Raw genomic sequence first — 14,440 nt, 5'->3', positions numbered from 1 at the left:
CCGAGTAAATCAGTAACTTAGTTTGCTTCTCTTCTATGCTGAAAGCACTCCAGTGATTCCTTTTATAATGAGCTCCATGTCTTCCGCCTCGTAATACAGCATCTATGTATATATTTCTCCTCCACTGTGAGTTCCTTGAGGTCATCTTCATGGTTGACAGTGTCTTACATATGGGGACCATAAAATAAATATTTACTGTTGAATGGAATTGAATGGAAATTAATTTATCATCCTCATCAGATGTACTCCTTATTTACATTAATAAAAATAAAGACTTTTCTAAATTAGCGATACAGAAATTTTTCCAAAACAGCAAAACTCCAAATGAAAACAAAACAAAAAACCCACTTTCTAAGTGACTTTAGTTTGCAATCTGCTTTTAGTGTCAACCTTGTCTCAGAAACAAATGAGATCTTCATCCGTCACTAACCTCCCAACCTTCCCCCATTCTGGGTCAGGTAATAAAGAGTTTCTAGAACTTCAAGCCTGACACTCTGACTTTTCAAAATCATTCTTATTAATGATGACTTTTCTTTCTTAGCTACTATCATAAAATGCTGACACCTTAGAAATAGATCAAATAGAGGCCTTAGCAAAGTATGCATCGAAGAATACCTTATGAATTCTAACTTCACAAATTCTGAGTACATGTTTTTACCTTGGGTAGAAAGTTTGAACTTAATTTTTTTTATGATTTCACATTTATAACAGCATTATTTTATTTAAGGCAGCCCTATAAAAGTAAAAACAATTTGCATTATTTTACTTCTTATTGTCCATCTACATAGTTTATAATGTATAGTATTTAAAACATGCAATTATGCTTTAAATTCATATTTTAAGTTTAGCATATAAATCCACTAAAATTTCCACTAATTAAAACATTACTCCTCTTTACTTGAAATTTATAATGTTTTGCTTAGTAAAACTATTTTATCATAATAAAATATTTGAAATGGCATTTTCTCCACATTAAAATGATCTCTATTCTCATGTTTTCATTTCTATTAAACAATCAATTGCCTTTTCCAAGTTAAGTTTGCCACTAAGAAAGAAAAAGTACAAACTATTCACTTCACTTGAATTGATCCCCCTCTACCCAGGAACTACAGAGTTTTTTCTTTTTTCCTTTTTCTTTTTTTTTTTGAGACAGAGTCTGGCTCTGTCACCCAGGCTGGAGTGCAAGGGCATGGTCTCGGCTCACTGCAACCTCCGCCCCCCGGGTTCAAGCAATTCTCCTACCTCAGCCTCCTGAGTAGCTGGGACTACAGGCGCACGTCACCATGCCCAGCTAATTTTTGTATTTTTAGTAGAGATGGGGTTTCACCATTTTGGCCAGGATGGTTTTGATTTCTTGACCTCGTGATCCACCTACCTCGGCTCCCAAAGTGCTGGGATTACAGGCCTGAGTCACCCACGCCCGGCCTGAACTACAGAGTTTTTCAATGAATAAATCTATATTCTTAATAATAACTGCAGGCATGACTGAGTAACAGTCATGTACCTTTCAGGTGCAGAAGAGACACTTTTTAGTGTCTCTAACCCTTCTAACCTGACTGACAAGCTCAGACATTAAGATAAATAGAGATCCTGGCCGGGTGTGGTGGCTCATGCCTATAATATGAGCACTTTGACAGGCCAAGGCAGGCAGATTGCTGCAGGCCAGGAGTTCGAAACCAGCCTGGCAAAAATGGCGAAACCTGGTCTCTACTAAAAATACAAAAATTAGCCGGGCATGGTGTTGCATGCCTGTAGTTCCAGCTACTTGGGGGGTTGAGGCAAGAGAATTGCTTGAACCCAGGAGGCAGAGGTTGCAGTGAGCCAAGGTCACACCACTGCACTCCAGCCTGGATGACAGACGGAGACTCTATCTCAAAGAAAAAAAAAAAAAGAGAGAAAGAAATAGAGATCCTAATCCCAGAGGCAAAGGTATTCTGTTTTATTGTATTTACACATAAAACAAAGGAATGGCTTTAAGTTATCTACGCACCTGCTTTAATTCATTTTTTACTGGACACACACAAAAGGAAAGCATCACTCTGTTTTATCTTGTGCAGAATGTTAGTGGTGTTCAGCAGGAGAAAAATATGGCTCATTTTTTGTTGATGTTCAGTAATAAAATATAATAAAAAACATTAAATTGAACTCTGAAGTAAAGAAGGGATTCTACCCCAACATTTATGTTATAACACCTTAAAGAATACTTTGAAGAAGTAATTATTCTTTTCTCATCTTCATTAATTAAATGCCAAAGGTTGCTGTTTCTGCAATTTGCAATCGAGGAGATCCCTTTGAAATGTATAGAAATTCTATACTTGGAGCCATCACCACAGTCTTACCCCACCAACATGCTTGTAGGAAAATAACCTAGCACATTTGTCATCTTTACTTCTTTTTTCAGGTATACTCATTAAAAAGGGAGTGTGGGCAAACTTTGGTAACAGTTTTATAATATTCTATAATAGCTATATATTAATGCTGAAGGGCTCATTACCAATTCAGATTTTATAGTCTGTAGAATTTCTGACAGTACACTATTTAAAGATCTAAAAAAGGCTGCCTTTTCTCTAGTCACTTAATTTTCACTTAGATTTCTGAAAGTAAACAGAAGTATGTAGCGGGACGCATCTGGCAATCCACCCCCCACCATTTTTTTCCTTTGAGATGGAGTCTCGCTCCCATCACGCAGGCTGGAGTACGATTTCCGCTCACTGCAACCTCCACCTTCTGGTTTCCAGTGATTCTCTTTCCTCAGCCTCACGAGTAGCTGGGATTACAGGCACTTGCCACCATGCCTGGCTAATTTTTTTTGTATTTTTAGTAGAGACTGGGTTTTGCCATGTTGGCCAGGCTGGTCTCAAACTCCTGACCTCAGGTGATCCACCCGCCTTGGCCTCCCAAAGCGCTAGGATTACAGGTGTGAGCCACCGGGTCTGGCCGGCAATCCCATTTTTAGCAGAGCCAGTGCTCCAGAGAGCACTACCTAGTACTCTGTTAGTGCCAATTGCGACATCTGCTGGTGAGTTCAGAACGGGGTTGTTAAGCCCCAAATAGTGTAGAATCTGACACTCTTCTGTATTTAAAAATTTTTTAATATTTTTTCTTACAGTGAGGAAAAACAATATTTTTATGATATCGACTCTTGTGCAAAGTAATGTTGATATAAAGAGTGCTGAACAAGGTATGTAGCTTCTATTTCAAGAACCTCAGAAATTGTATATTTTACCACCTATATTTTCATCTCCCTATATGTGCGTGTGTTGGGGGCATGGAGTTAGGTCAGAGTGACAAAACATGAAGAAATAATGCAAGTAAGCCAGATTTCACGATCAAAATGAATAGTTATTGGGCAAAAGCTAGGCAAGGTGTGAGTGCTGGGGAACTCAATGCTTATTTTGACTTTGATTAATTAACACTAGTCCCTCATTTAAACATGACTTTAGAAAATAAGAATTATATTAGTTAAAAATAGGGAGTAAAGGAATATTGCACTAAAAATATATTTATCTTTTAATTCTATTCTTTTAAGGTCCTGTGAAACATTCTAAGCATGTTATTAGACCTGCTATTTTGCAGCTACCTCAAGCTCAAAGTTGTGCAAAAGTAAGAAAAACATTTGGACACAAGGCACTGGAATCCTGCAAGATTAAAGAAAAAACAAATAATAAGGTGAGAAAGCCCAGGATAACAGCACTGACCTCAACCCTTCATCCTTCCTTTTGTAGGTTGTTTGGGGCCTCCATATCCAGAAATAGGAGTTGCCTGAGCTTTGTTTTGTTGCTGGGCTAGATAGCATAAGGCCCTTGGTAACTTTTTAAAGTTGTACTCTTACATTGGAGAGTTGTAGTCTCACAAATCTATGGTCTCTCTAAAGTTATAAAGCTGAGTACTGGGCAGTAGAAATCTGGGGGTCTTGTGCCACAGCAATGACCCTATGTGAGAATGGGGACAGCAATGAGGTAGCCAGGGGCCATAGTCAGTAGTCAAAAAAGAGACATGGATTTTCTCTACATCGTCAACTGGTCAACATCATAGTGTATCTTTGCCAGTTTAGGTCATACCAGGGGCTCACTTCAGAGCCATATTCCAGTATAACAGGAGCAGAGAACTCCCTATACAGTGTAATTGGAAGGGTCTGGGAAGCCTCCAGAGACAGATAAGAATTCTAACTTCCTACTATGTAGTGTCTGAATCACTCTTTGTAGGCCTTTCTAAAGAGATAGTAACTTACACAAGCCATGCAGATACGGGTTTGGGGATATATTCAATTGCTGTAATGCTACCCCTGTCTTCCAGCAGAAGCAGACACAGGAGGAATAGGACTCAAGATAGGCAGGTTGGAATTTGACAGTTATTCCATCTTAGCCATTTGTTTCCACTGAACTACTGAGGATTGGTCACATAGTTTCGCTTTGTTTTGTTTTCCCTTAGTGAACATAAGGACAGAAACATTCAAGTGTAAAAAAATACCAGCTTGGTACTAATCTTGCCTCTGCCACTATCTTTGTTTATCTAAACAAAGCACCCATTCAACATCTTTTTTTATCAGCAAAGTAAGGGACTTGAACTTGGTCAGCATTTACCAATATTTTTATATTTCTAAACCCTTTACTTTGTAAGATATGATTTGAAGAGATCCATTATGAACTTAAAAAATCATTTCATCATTTATGCATGCTATATAATTTTTAAGTAAAATATGTCTTCAATTTTAGATAAGTATATTACTGTTTTCATTTAAATATAATGTAATAATTATCACCAAGTTACATAATTCCTCACTTTTATTTAAGAAGTCATATGGCCGGGCATGGTGGCTCATGCTTTTAATCCTAGCACTTCGGGAGGCCGAGATGAGTGGATCTCTTGAGCTAAAATGTTCCAGACAAGGCTGGGCAACATAGTAAAGCACTGTCTTTACAAGAAATATAAAAATTAGCTGGGCATGGTGGCATGTGCTTGTAGTCCTAGCTTGAGCCCGGGAGGCAGAGGTTGCAGTGAACCGAGATGGTACCAGTTTGGGTGACAGAGCCAGACTGTCTCAAAAAAGAAAAGAAAAATAAGAGTGATGCATGGTGTTTAACTTGTTTTAAATTATGTAATAGGAAGTATAATGTGTTGACTAATTTCTAAAAAGTTATATTGCATTTGATTTTAAAATGGCATGCACTATAAATACACAGCAAGATTTTAATTACACGCTATGACATCAAAAGTACATCAATATTTCTTTCTTGGCAGGATTTTTGTAAACACTGCATTGCATATTTTTAAAATAAAATTTATTAATATATTTCTTCCATTTTTTTTTCCTAAATGATCCAAGCATAAGAGAAAATTTCAAGCTATTGTTTATATTTATTTTTGAGAAAATTATAAGGTCTAGTAAATAAACCTTATTTCCAGTTATTGAAAATCCTTACTGTATATGCCCATCATTAAACAGAAAATTTAATGCCCATCATTAAATTTTCCATTTAGTGATCTTTGAAGATCCAGAGACACACTGTATATAAGATCCTATGTAAGAATTTTGACCAAATGAATGTAATTTAAGATTTGGTGAAAACTCTCTAGGTGGATTTTGTAGAACCATTATCTTTATATTTCTTATTAACTTGTATATCAAAATCAGATAAATTATTTTCATCCTATCATTAATCAATGGTTACTTAATATGTATAGATTAAACAATATATGCCTAAATAACTATTTTAACCAACATAGGAGTGAAAGCTACCATTTCGACTGAGAGCTACATCATCTGAGTGACTAGGTCATGAGCATGTACTTTGATCTTTGCTAACCATGGCACATGCTCTCTTGATACATATTTGTCAGTTCTCAAATTCTTGTTAAAAAAGAAAAAGTATTCAAAATTAATTTTATTGATTGAAATAAAAATTTAAGTGGAAACGTATCCTATCTGGCTTTAAAAGATATGAACGACCTGAAACATCTTTGCAAATCCCTGGTCGAGGAAGGAAGGTGTCCACAATACATTGTAAATACTAGACCAGATAATTTATAGGGTTCCTTCCAATTCTAAATTTCCTCACTCTTACATTTATATATTAATTCAGGTATTGTGCATACACATATGTACATAAGGCAAAGTAACTGAGTAAGTTACCAGTTGAAAATTTCAAGATAAAGAGATGAGTGGGGTTTTCTCTTACACTGGGTGACTAGGATGGTGACATTTTTGGGTGTTACCAAGGATTACATAGTCCTGAAAGTGAGCTTTACTAATCCAGAAATGAGAATTAACCCAATTTGACTAAAATGGCAAAAATAACAAAACATAGTGGGATTTCTGAATATTATGATATTCTGGTATTAGACAGATCTCCATTGTATGTAAGTGACCTGGACAAGTTATTTAAGTTCTTTGTGTCAGTTTACTCACCTGTAAAATGTGGATAATAGAAGTACAAAGTGTATAGAGTTGTAAGGAGTAAATGAGATAGTACATAAAATGCTTAGGGCAGTACTTAAACATAGTAAGTTTTCAATATGTTTAACTATAACTATTGTTTCCTTGTCTGATGGTCCTATAGTAAGGTAGTCTTTATAAACTTTTTGATGTATTTCTTTACTTTCAGATTTCTGAGGGAAATTCCTATTTGTCAAGTGAAAATTTATCAAGTGCCAGAATTTCAGTCCAGCTGTCTACTAACCAGCACTTTTTAGGTGTAACATCAGTAGGGTAAGTTAATAATGAGAAAACAGAAGGGTTGTCCTTTCATTCTTGCATTCTTTTATTATTATAACCAATCATGGAAAATAATTTTCTGACCTTGTATGGATAAACTGCCAAGATTCCCATTTGAAAGGAGATTTTATAGGAACACAAGTTTAAAATGTTTTTTAAAAATTTCTGATACTTAAATATTATCATATTAATACTGGATTGTCTTCATTGTTTCATTGACTTGGGTGAGAACTTTTTGGAAATGTATGGCTAAACTTTTATTTGGTTGGGCATAAATTATCTGGTTAGTAGATTAGGCTCTCTTCCTCTCTCTCTGGCGTTTTTTTCTTTTATTTTGGCATTATTCATTTTTTATTGGCATGGGTTATATAAACAACAAGGAAAGCAGTATAAATCTGCCATATTTATTAGTATGTATTAGTATTACTAGTGATGAATAAATGTTTGATCTGAGAGATTAAAACTAGCTGTGGATATAAACTGACTCACATGACTGGGCTCTGTCCAGGTGCGGTAGCAGGTGCCTTCTGTGCACATTGGGGATGCAATGACGAACCCTGAGCACATCTGTCTACAAAGAGAGGGCTTCCTGTCTTCAAGTTTCTCATCAGGAAAAACACTTTTAACATTAAAAAAAAAGTTTCTGGGAGGCAAAAAAATTTAAGCCAATGCACACTCAATTATAACAGATAGGGTTTTGCTTTTGCCCTGGAGATCTCTGGTTGCTAAAGGCATCAGCCACTTGGGGAAGGGAAGAGTGCAAATTAGGTATTAGACAGGGTGTGTTGGAAAAGCAAAAAGGGTTGGGCAGCCCTCCTGGCTGACCACACAGCCAGTGCAGTGATGGCCATGAGGCAGTCAGGACTGGTCTCTGTCAGTGCTGTAATAGCTGGAAACTATCTTGACAATCACCTCTGGATGCCACTATTTGAATTTTTCTTTCATTTCTCATTAAATTCAAACTAACAAAAATGAGCAGTAAATTTGATTTACATAAATCTATTAAATTATCTGATTATTTCAAGGTTTAAAATGGCTTTATCCATGTATTTAAAATAGTAAATGCTTATTTCTTTTTCTTAGATGTCAACCAAATGAAGATAAATGTTCTTTTAAAAACTGCAGTTCCAATTTTGTTTTTGGAGAAAACATGGTAGAAAGAGTTTTGGTAAGATTTTGGTATATGTTTCTATTACTATATACAGAGCTGTCACTTTAAATTTCTAAAGGTAAATTAATTAAAAGTAATATTAAATTGAATAATACTTTTTAACTCCTGAGTTCAACGGCACATTTTCTTTCTTTAACTGGAAAGATTCTCCTGGGAAGCATGTCCTAGTTGTTAAAATAATAGAAACCCACAGAGGAAGGGAACTGTATAATTATAACATTATTACTGATGTGAAATATTAAATAGTTCTTTGACTTGTGTTAAGCCAAAAGTACCCAAGGAAATCCCAGAATTATCTGCAATCGTTAGATAAGCTCAATTGGTAATGATATTTTAATAGTTTGCATCATTTTACAACAAGATGCATTTAAAATTATTTGCCAATTTTTTTTTTTTTTTTTTTGAGACAGGGTCTCACTGTGTCACCCAGGCTGACGTGCAGTGGTACGATCTCTGCTAACTGCAACCTCCGCCTCCTGGGTTCAAGCGATTCTCCTGCCTCGGCCTTCCGAGTAATTGGGAATACAGATGTGTGCCACCACACCCGGCTAATATATATATTATATATATTTTTTGTATTTTTAGTAGAGATGGGGTTTCACCATCTTAGCCAGGATGGTCTCAATCTCCTGACCTCGTGATCTGCTCGCCTCAGCCTCCCAAAGTGCTGGGATTATAGGCGTGAGCCACCGCGCCCGGCGACCAGTTTGTTCTTATTAGTTAACCACAACCCTACTTTCAAGCTCTTACATCAAAAAGCATTATTATAACTTTTCTTTCCCTAGCTTTCAGAGAAAATTCATAGAGCTTTACTTGCCTTGGAGAATCTACTTGCCTAGTGAAAACCCCTCACTGTTATTACCATCATCCTTATTTAATGCTCAGCATCCTCTTGCAATGAGGTAACTGCTTCTCTGGTCCCCACAGAACTCTGATCTCTAAGACAGTGTAATCTACAGTGGAAAATTGTACAGAAAAGTGAAAGCTGTGGGAAACCATGCCTATGGTTTTATCTGGTCAATCACATCTTCATACCTTTTCCAGCTTTCACTCAAGTCAGGAAAGTGGCTGAGATAGCTTGAACATGCCTAGCTTGTCTCAGGAATACCAGTTACATGAAGAATCCCAAAGAAGCTGCAGAGATTTTAAAACTCATGTACGGATTTAGATTAATAAAAGAACCAACTCGTTAAGCCAGTTCATTCCAATTCTTTTTTTTTTTTTTTTTTTTTTTAGATGGGGTCTTGCTCTGTCACCCAGGCTGACATGCAGATCATGCAGGGGCATGATCTTGGCTCACTGCAACCTCTGTCTCCCTGGCTCAAGGGATCCCCCCACCTCAGCCTACCGAGTAGCTGGGACCACAGGCACGCACCACCACACCTGGCTAACTTTTTGTATTTTTGGTAGAGATGAGGTTTCACCATGTTGCCCAGGCTGGCCTTGAATTCCTGAGCTCAAGCGATCCACCCGCCTCAGCCTCCCAAAGTGCTGGAATTATAGGCGTGAGCCACCACGCCCAAACTCATTCCAAAATTTTTAGGGCTTTCATATATTAGTTATTTTAAAGGCTTAGTTTATTTTAGGAACCCTTCTGTCATTCCCAAAATGAAGGTCAACTCACCAATCCTAGACCTGTGACCTATGCCTTTGGATGTGAACCAAAATGGACTAGCCTCCATGGTGAATTTACAGGCAGTATATTTAGGCACATTTATTCCATATCATTTATTTCTAAGTTTGACACCAGATTAGCCACAGCATCTGTAAAATGTCAGACAACACTTTTCAAACCTCACAGGATCAACTTTACATTCCACTCAATTTACCAAACATGTACTGAGTTCTGATGGTATATAAAGCATTGATCTCAAATTTGGCTGCCTGTTAGAATCATCCTTTTAAGGATTTCTTACCTTTGGTCTCATCAGACCAATTAGCTCAGAATGCCTGTGGGTGAGGCCAGCTGTCAAGCGATTCTAATGTACAGGCAGGTTTGAAAACCACCTGAGTAAGTGGTTATGCAAGCTAAAGGAGACACTGTGCCCTGAAGGTGCTTATCATCTAATAAGAAAAGACAGAGAGATACCTATACAAATAAACTATAGTCAGGACTACAGGTTTGGTTTGAGAAGGCACTTGTGCACATTTCCTATGGGCATTTTAAATTTGGTTTATAAAGGAACCTGAACTCTCTATCTCTTTAAGTTGGTAATATCTTAAGGATAACAGGAATTATAGAGATAATTTGTGTTTGTCCTCTAATCCTGTAAATTTTTGGCCTTGCGATTTGGGGGCCAGGATGCACTCTTGGCTTATTGGCTAACTATGTGTTTTTAAAGTGAGTCATTTAAACTTTCTGTGCCTCAGTTTCTATTTTCTTAAAATGGAAATAATTATACCCATCTCTACCAATTTTAAGGGAATATCTTGATGTCTAGTTAAGTAATGTGAAATAATTTTCAGTTCATAAGGGAAAAAATATAAGCATAAATTCTTAAGTATCATTGTTCTAATTCTCTGTGTTTTGCAGAGGGCTACACATTATCGCAAATGTCATGTCAATTAGTCTTTTTTGTGCAGGCCTTGATTACAACAGACATACAGAGCCCCAAGTAGCCTTAAAAGCGACTGTTGGCAAAAATTGTCTGGGAGGAAAAGTTAGGATTCTTTCTACAAAGATGTTCTCTGAGACATCTTGTGGGGGTCTCTGGATAACTTTTTTGTTTTCTTCCATAAAGTGGATAGCAAGAGTAAATTTCTGGGGACACTGAAATACTTTGGTATATGTTTCTGTTACTATATACAGAGCTGTCACTTTAAATTTCTAAAGGTAAATTAATTAAAAGTAATATTAAATTGAATTATACTTTTAACTCCTGTGTTCAAAGGCACATTTTCTTTCTTTTTTTTGTACCTCCTGGGCATCAGTTTAGTCTAGTCAGAGTGTGGAACATCTGTTACCTTCTTTTGTACCTTTAGACCTTTCCCATTGCCTCTGGGACTAGATCCCACCTGAAGTAGGCTGGTGGTAACTAGATTATATTTTCTGAGGATTAGAACTCAGGCTTTCTAACAATGGAGATGAATTCTCTGTTCAGCACACAGAAAGTCCAAAATAAAAAACATACCAGCTGGGCTTATTTGCTGTGTTGAAACAGAAAAATGAAAGTGTCTTACTGCAAACATATAGGGATAAAATTAAAACTTTTATTAAATAAAATTAATAATGCATCTTTTTCCCCACTCAGAGTACTCAAAAACTCACCCAGCCTCAACTTGAAAATGATTCATACACCAAGGAAAAACCATTCAAATCCACTCCGAAATTTCCTGTCAACTTTTTAAGTTCAAGTAAGAATTCTTTCATTTGTAAAACATTAGATTCACCTAGTTTGTCTTGTTTTTTATGTTATTTATTAACATTAATATTTAATATAAGTAAAATTAATATTTAATATAAGATTTTAAAAACAGTAATTCAGTGTTTCAAATATTTTGGTAAAGATTAAAGCATATAAATATGATTATCTGATATACCAGCTTTAATAATTTTTTGAGTTAATGCTATGTGGGAATCGATAAGGAGATTTTACACGAACTCAAGCAGTTTGAATTTTTGGAATCTCACTTACTATTAGAAAAAGCCAAGTAGATATATGTGGTCATAGGGGCAATAAAGAACTTTCACAGTAGAGAAAATGGGGACTTTTCAGTGTTTTTCCCGCATTTTCTCTTAGGAACAGACTCTATTAAAAATACTTCCCTAACTGAATCAGCTGCTGCATTCTCTTCCCAACCATCACGAAAATGCTTGCTGGAGAAAATTGATGTTGTAACAGGGGAGGAATCAGAACATAATGTGTTAAAGGTCTGTATATCGTGTTTTACTCTTTCTGGCAGCATTTACAGACTTGGAATAAAGTTAACATGAGAAGAGACATCTTTAAAAACACAGACAGAAGTATAGTTTTCATGGAGACTAAGTTACTTAAATAAAAATGTTGGACGCTCTCAAAAATTACACCAGTAACTTATTTTCTTCTTATGTTTGTATGTGTACTTTGCAGGAAAATGGGTTGTTAGTTTTACAACTATTCACATTAGTCCCTTAGAAATACAATAGCCAAGTATCCTGCTTTAATATTTGCTTTTATAATTAGTGCTATTATTGTGATTAAATAATTCTACTTACACAGGTTTAACAATGTTGATACCTTGATTTCAGTCCAATAAGAATTTTGTTTTCCTCCTAAAAAAGTTTAGAATTTCATAAATTTAGCTTCCTTTAAAAAAGTTTAGAATTTCATGTAATTCAAGAATTTCACAGATATACACTACAGTATCACAGGATTTTAATGCTGAGTAGTATCACCATCAGCACAAGCACATGAAATGTAATTACTACAACTTTACCTTTTTCCAACAAGGCAGAAATTTCCCTTTGCCTTTCTCTAGCTGCTTTTCTCTAAACTCTCTCCATTCCTCTCCACTTCCTGTATGATCTACAGACACTTTTATTTTAACTGTGTCTCAGAGCATAACCCTTGGATTAGATTAATTCCAGTCTTATTGAAGTAATTGTTAGGAGTGAGGCTCTGACATGCTGTATTTTTAACAGGCTGTTTAGGTGATTCTTGTACACAGTAGTAATGATTGTAGTGGGGTAACCTGTGGCATTACATCATACTTCTCCACATTATCATGCCGTCTTTGAAAATTTCGAAGCATGCAAATGGTTCAATGATTCCTTTACTTTCAAATAACATTATATAGCTCAAATAATTAATATAAAAGTTGATGTATATATAGTTTTAAAAAATCAGAAAGTAGGTATGGCATTCTACCACTGACAGAAAAAAAGAGGGGGAACATTTATATGTATTGGCATGTATATATGTACAAATATCTCTGGAAGGATAAACAAAATATTTACACCAGTGGTTACTTGTTGCAGGGGTGTAAATTGGTAGATGGGAAATAAAAGCTGGGGCCTCTTTTCACTTTGTATGTCTTTTTACTTTTTGATGTTTGAACTATCCAAAAGTTATATGTTTCTAAACATTAAATATATGTTAAAAGCTGGTTTATAAATCACTAACGAAGATTATTTTGGTAAAAGATCAGACACATATAAATGTATCATAACATAGGAAGTAACTTACTTTGAAAAAATTTTCTATATATTTGACATTTAAAAAATTGTTATTTAGATCAACTGCAAGCTTTTCATATTCAACAAAACAACACAGTCCTGGATTGAAAGGGGCAGAGGAACGTTGAGACTGAATGATACAGCAAGCAGTGACTGTGGAACATTACAGTCAAGACTAAGTAAGGAATCCTTTTGTAAAGCAAGCGACGATTTCTCAGGATTTCTCATGTGTACCTATAATAATATAGGCACATATCATTTTCTGGAGATGTGCTATAAAATACACCAAAACAATCAGACTGTTGAAAATATTTCTATAGGAGCTTCCCATTTCAAGTAGGCTCTCCTGTTAGACTGCATGGGCTCCAGTTCTGGCTCCAGCAGTGACTAACTAGTGACCTTGACAAGTTTTTTAATCTCTTTCTCTACTGTACTTATATCAGTTTAAAATGGGAATAACTGTAGTTCATGACTTACTGAGAGAATTCAATGAGATAAAGCATGTAAAGCACCTATATCAGAGCCCAGCACACACCTAAATAGTAATGTTATTATTATTTGAAATAATATGATGCAAATTATTTTGTAAAGTGAAAAGCTTTTCTAAAAGAAAATACTTGCCCCATAATTTGTCCTGGGCATCCCAGACATGGGATGGGGGTCAGGATGAAGGATTAGTCTCTAAGGAAAGAGATTAGTTTCCAAGGTGTGCAGTTATTGAATCCTGCAGGCACAGTGATGTTCAGAAGTTGGAGCCAGTCAAACCTAAAAATACAAGAGAGCTATCATTCAAAATGACACAATGGGCATTGTTCAGAGGTCCAAACTGAAAGACAGCACAGGGAGAGATCTGGGCAGGATGAATGGATTTATTGGTCAATTTTGAGAGGTCAAGACTTTGGAGGAGACCACAGGTAGACATTGGATCCAAGAATAAGGTTATTCGTTGAGTTTTGGATATCAAGCTCAAGAAATGGGTAAGAGATATAATTCAGACTAAAAGGATAGAAACAGTGTCTTCAGTTCTGTAACAGGCACGCAGATTTCTAAATCACTCAACCAAGTAATAGTACCAAGGCAGTTGCAAGTTATTTACTACTCTGGTTTGATTCTACTGCCTGCCAAAGGAAAAAAAAAATCCCCAAACAAAAATAAAAAACAAAAAACAAACCCCCAAAGCAGCTTTCTTTTTATTATGCAGGTAATATCCATTCATTGTAAAAACTGGAAAGCATGGATTGAAAAAATTTTTTTAAAAATCACTTAAAGGCCTATCTCCCTAAGATAACATCTGTTAACAGAATATATTTTTCTGACCCTTGTTTTCTGTATATATAAACGTATACATAGATTGTAAAAGTTCTGATTCATGGTGTTTATTTTGCTTTGTAGCCTATTT

At 35.8% G+C, this 14,440-nt stretch overlaps 1 protein-coding gene across 2 annotated transcripts in view; it reads left to right on the top strand.

Moving 5' to 3' along the window:
- RANBP3L (RAN binding protein 3 like) overlaps positions 1 to 14,440 on the top strand; it is a 51,444-nt gene that overhangs the window by 31,826 nt on the left and 5,178 nt on the right. For both annotated transcript variants that reach the window (XM_045393618.3, XM_005556727.5), the window contains exons 5-11: positions 3,110 to 3,181; positions 3,530 to 3,669; positions 6,606 to 6,709; positions 7,799 to 7,883; positions 11,138 to 11,240; positions 11,627 to 11,757; positions 13,100 to 13,220. In XM_045393618.3, the coding sequence (XP_045249553.2) occupies positions 3,110 to 3,181; positions 3,530 to 3,669; positions 6,606 to 6,709; positions 7,799 to 7,883; positions 11,138 to 11,240; positions 11,627 to 11,757; positions 13,100 to 13,220 (756 nt within the window). The remainder of the gene's footprint in view (positions 1 to 3,109; positions 3,182 to 3,529; positions 3,670 to 6,605; positions 6,710 to 7,798; positions 7,884 to 11,137; positions 11,241 to 11,626; positions 11,758 to 13,099; positions 13,221 to 14,440) is intronic.

This window comes from Macaca fascicularis, chromosome 6, assembly GCF_037993035.2.
Source record: "Macaca fascicularis isolate 582-1 chromosome 6, T2T-MFA8v1.1".
Taxonomy (NCBI): domain Eukaryota; kingdom Metazoa; phylum Chordata; class Mammalia; order Primates; family Cercopithecidae; genus Macaca; species Macaca fascicularis.
Note: the sequence above shows the minus strand (reverse complement) of the source record. Positions and strands in the feature narration are given on the sequence as shown.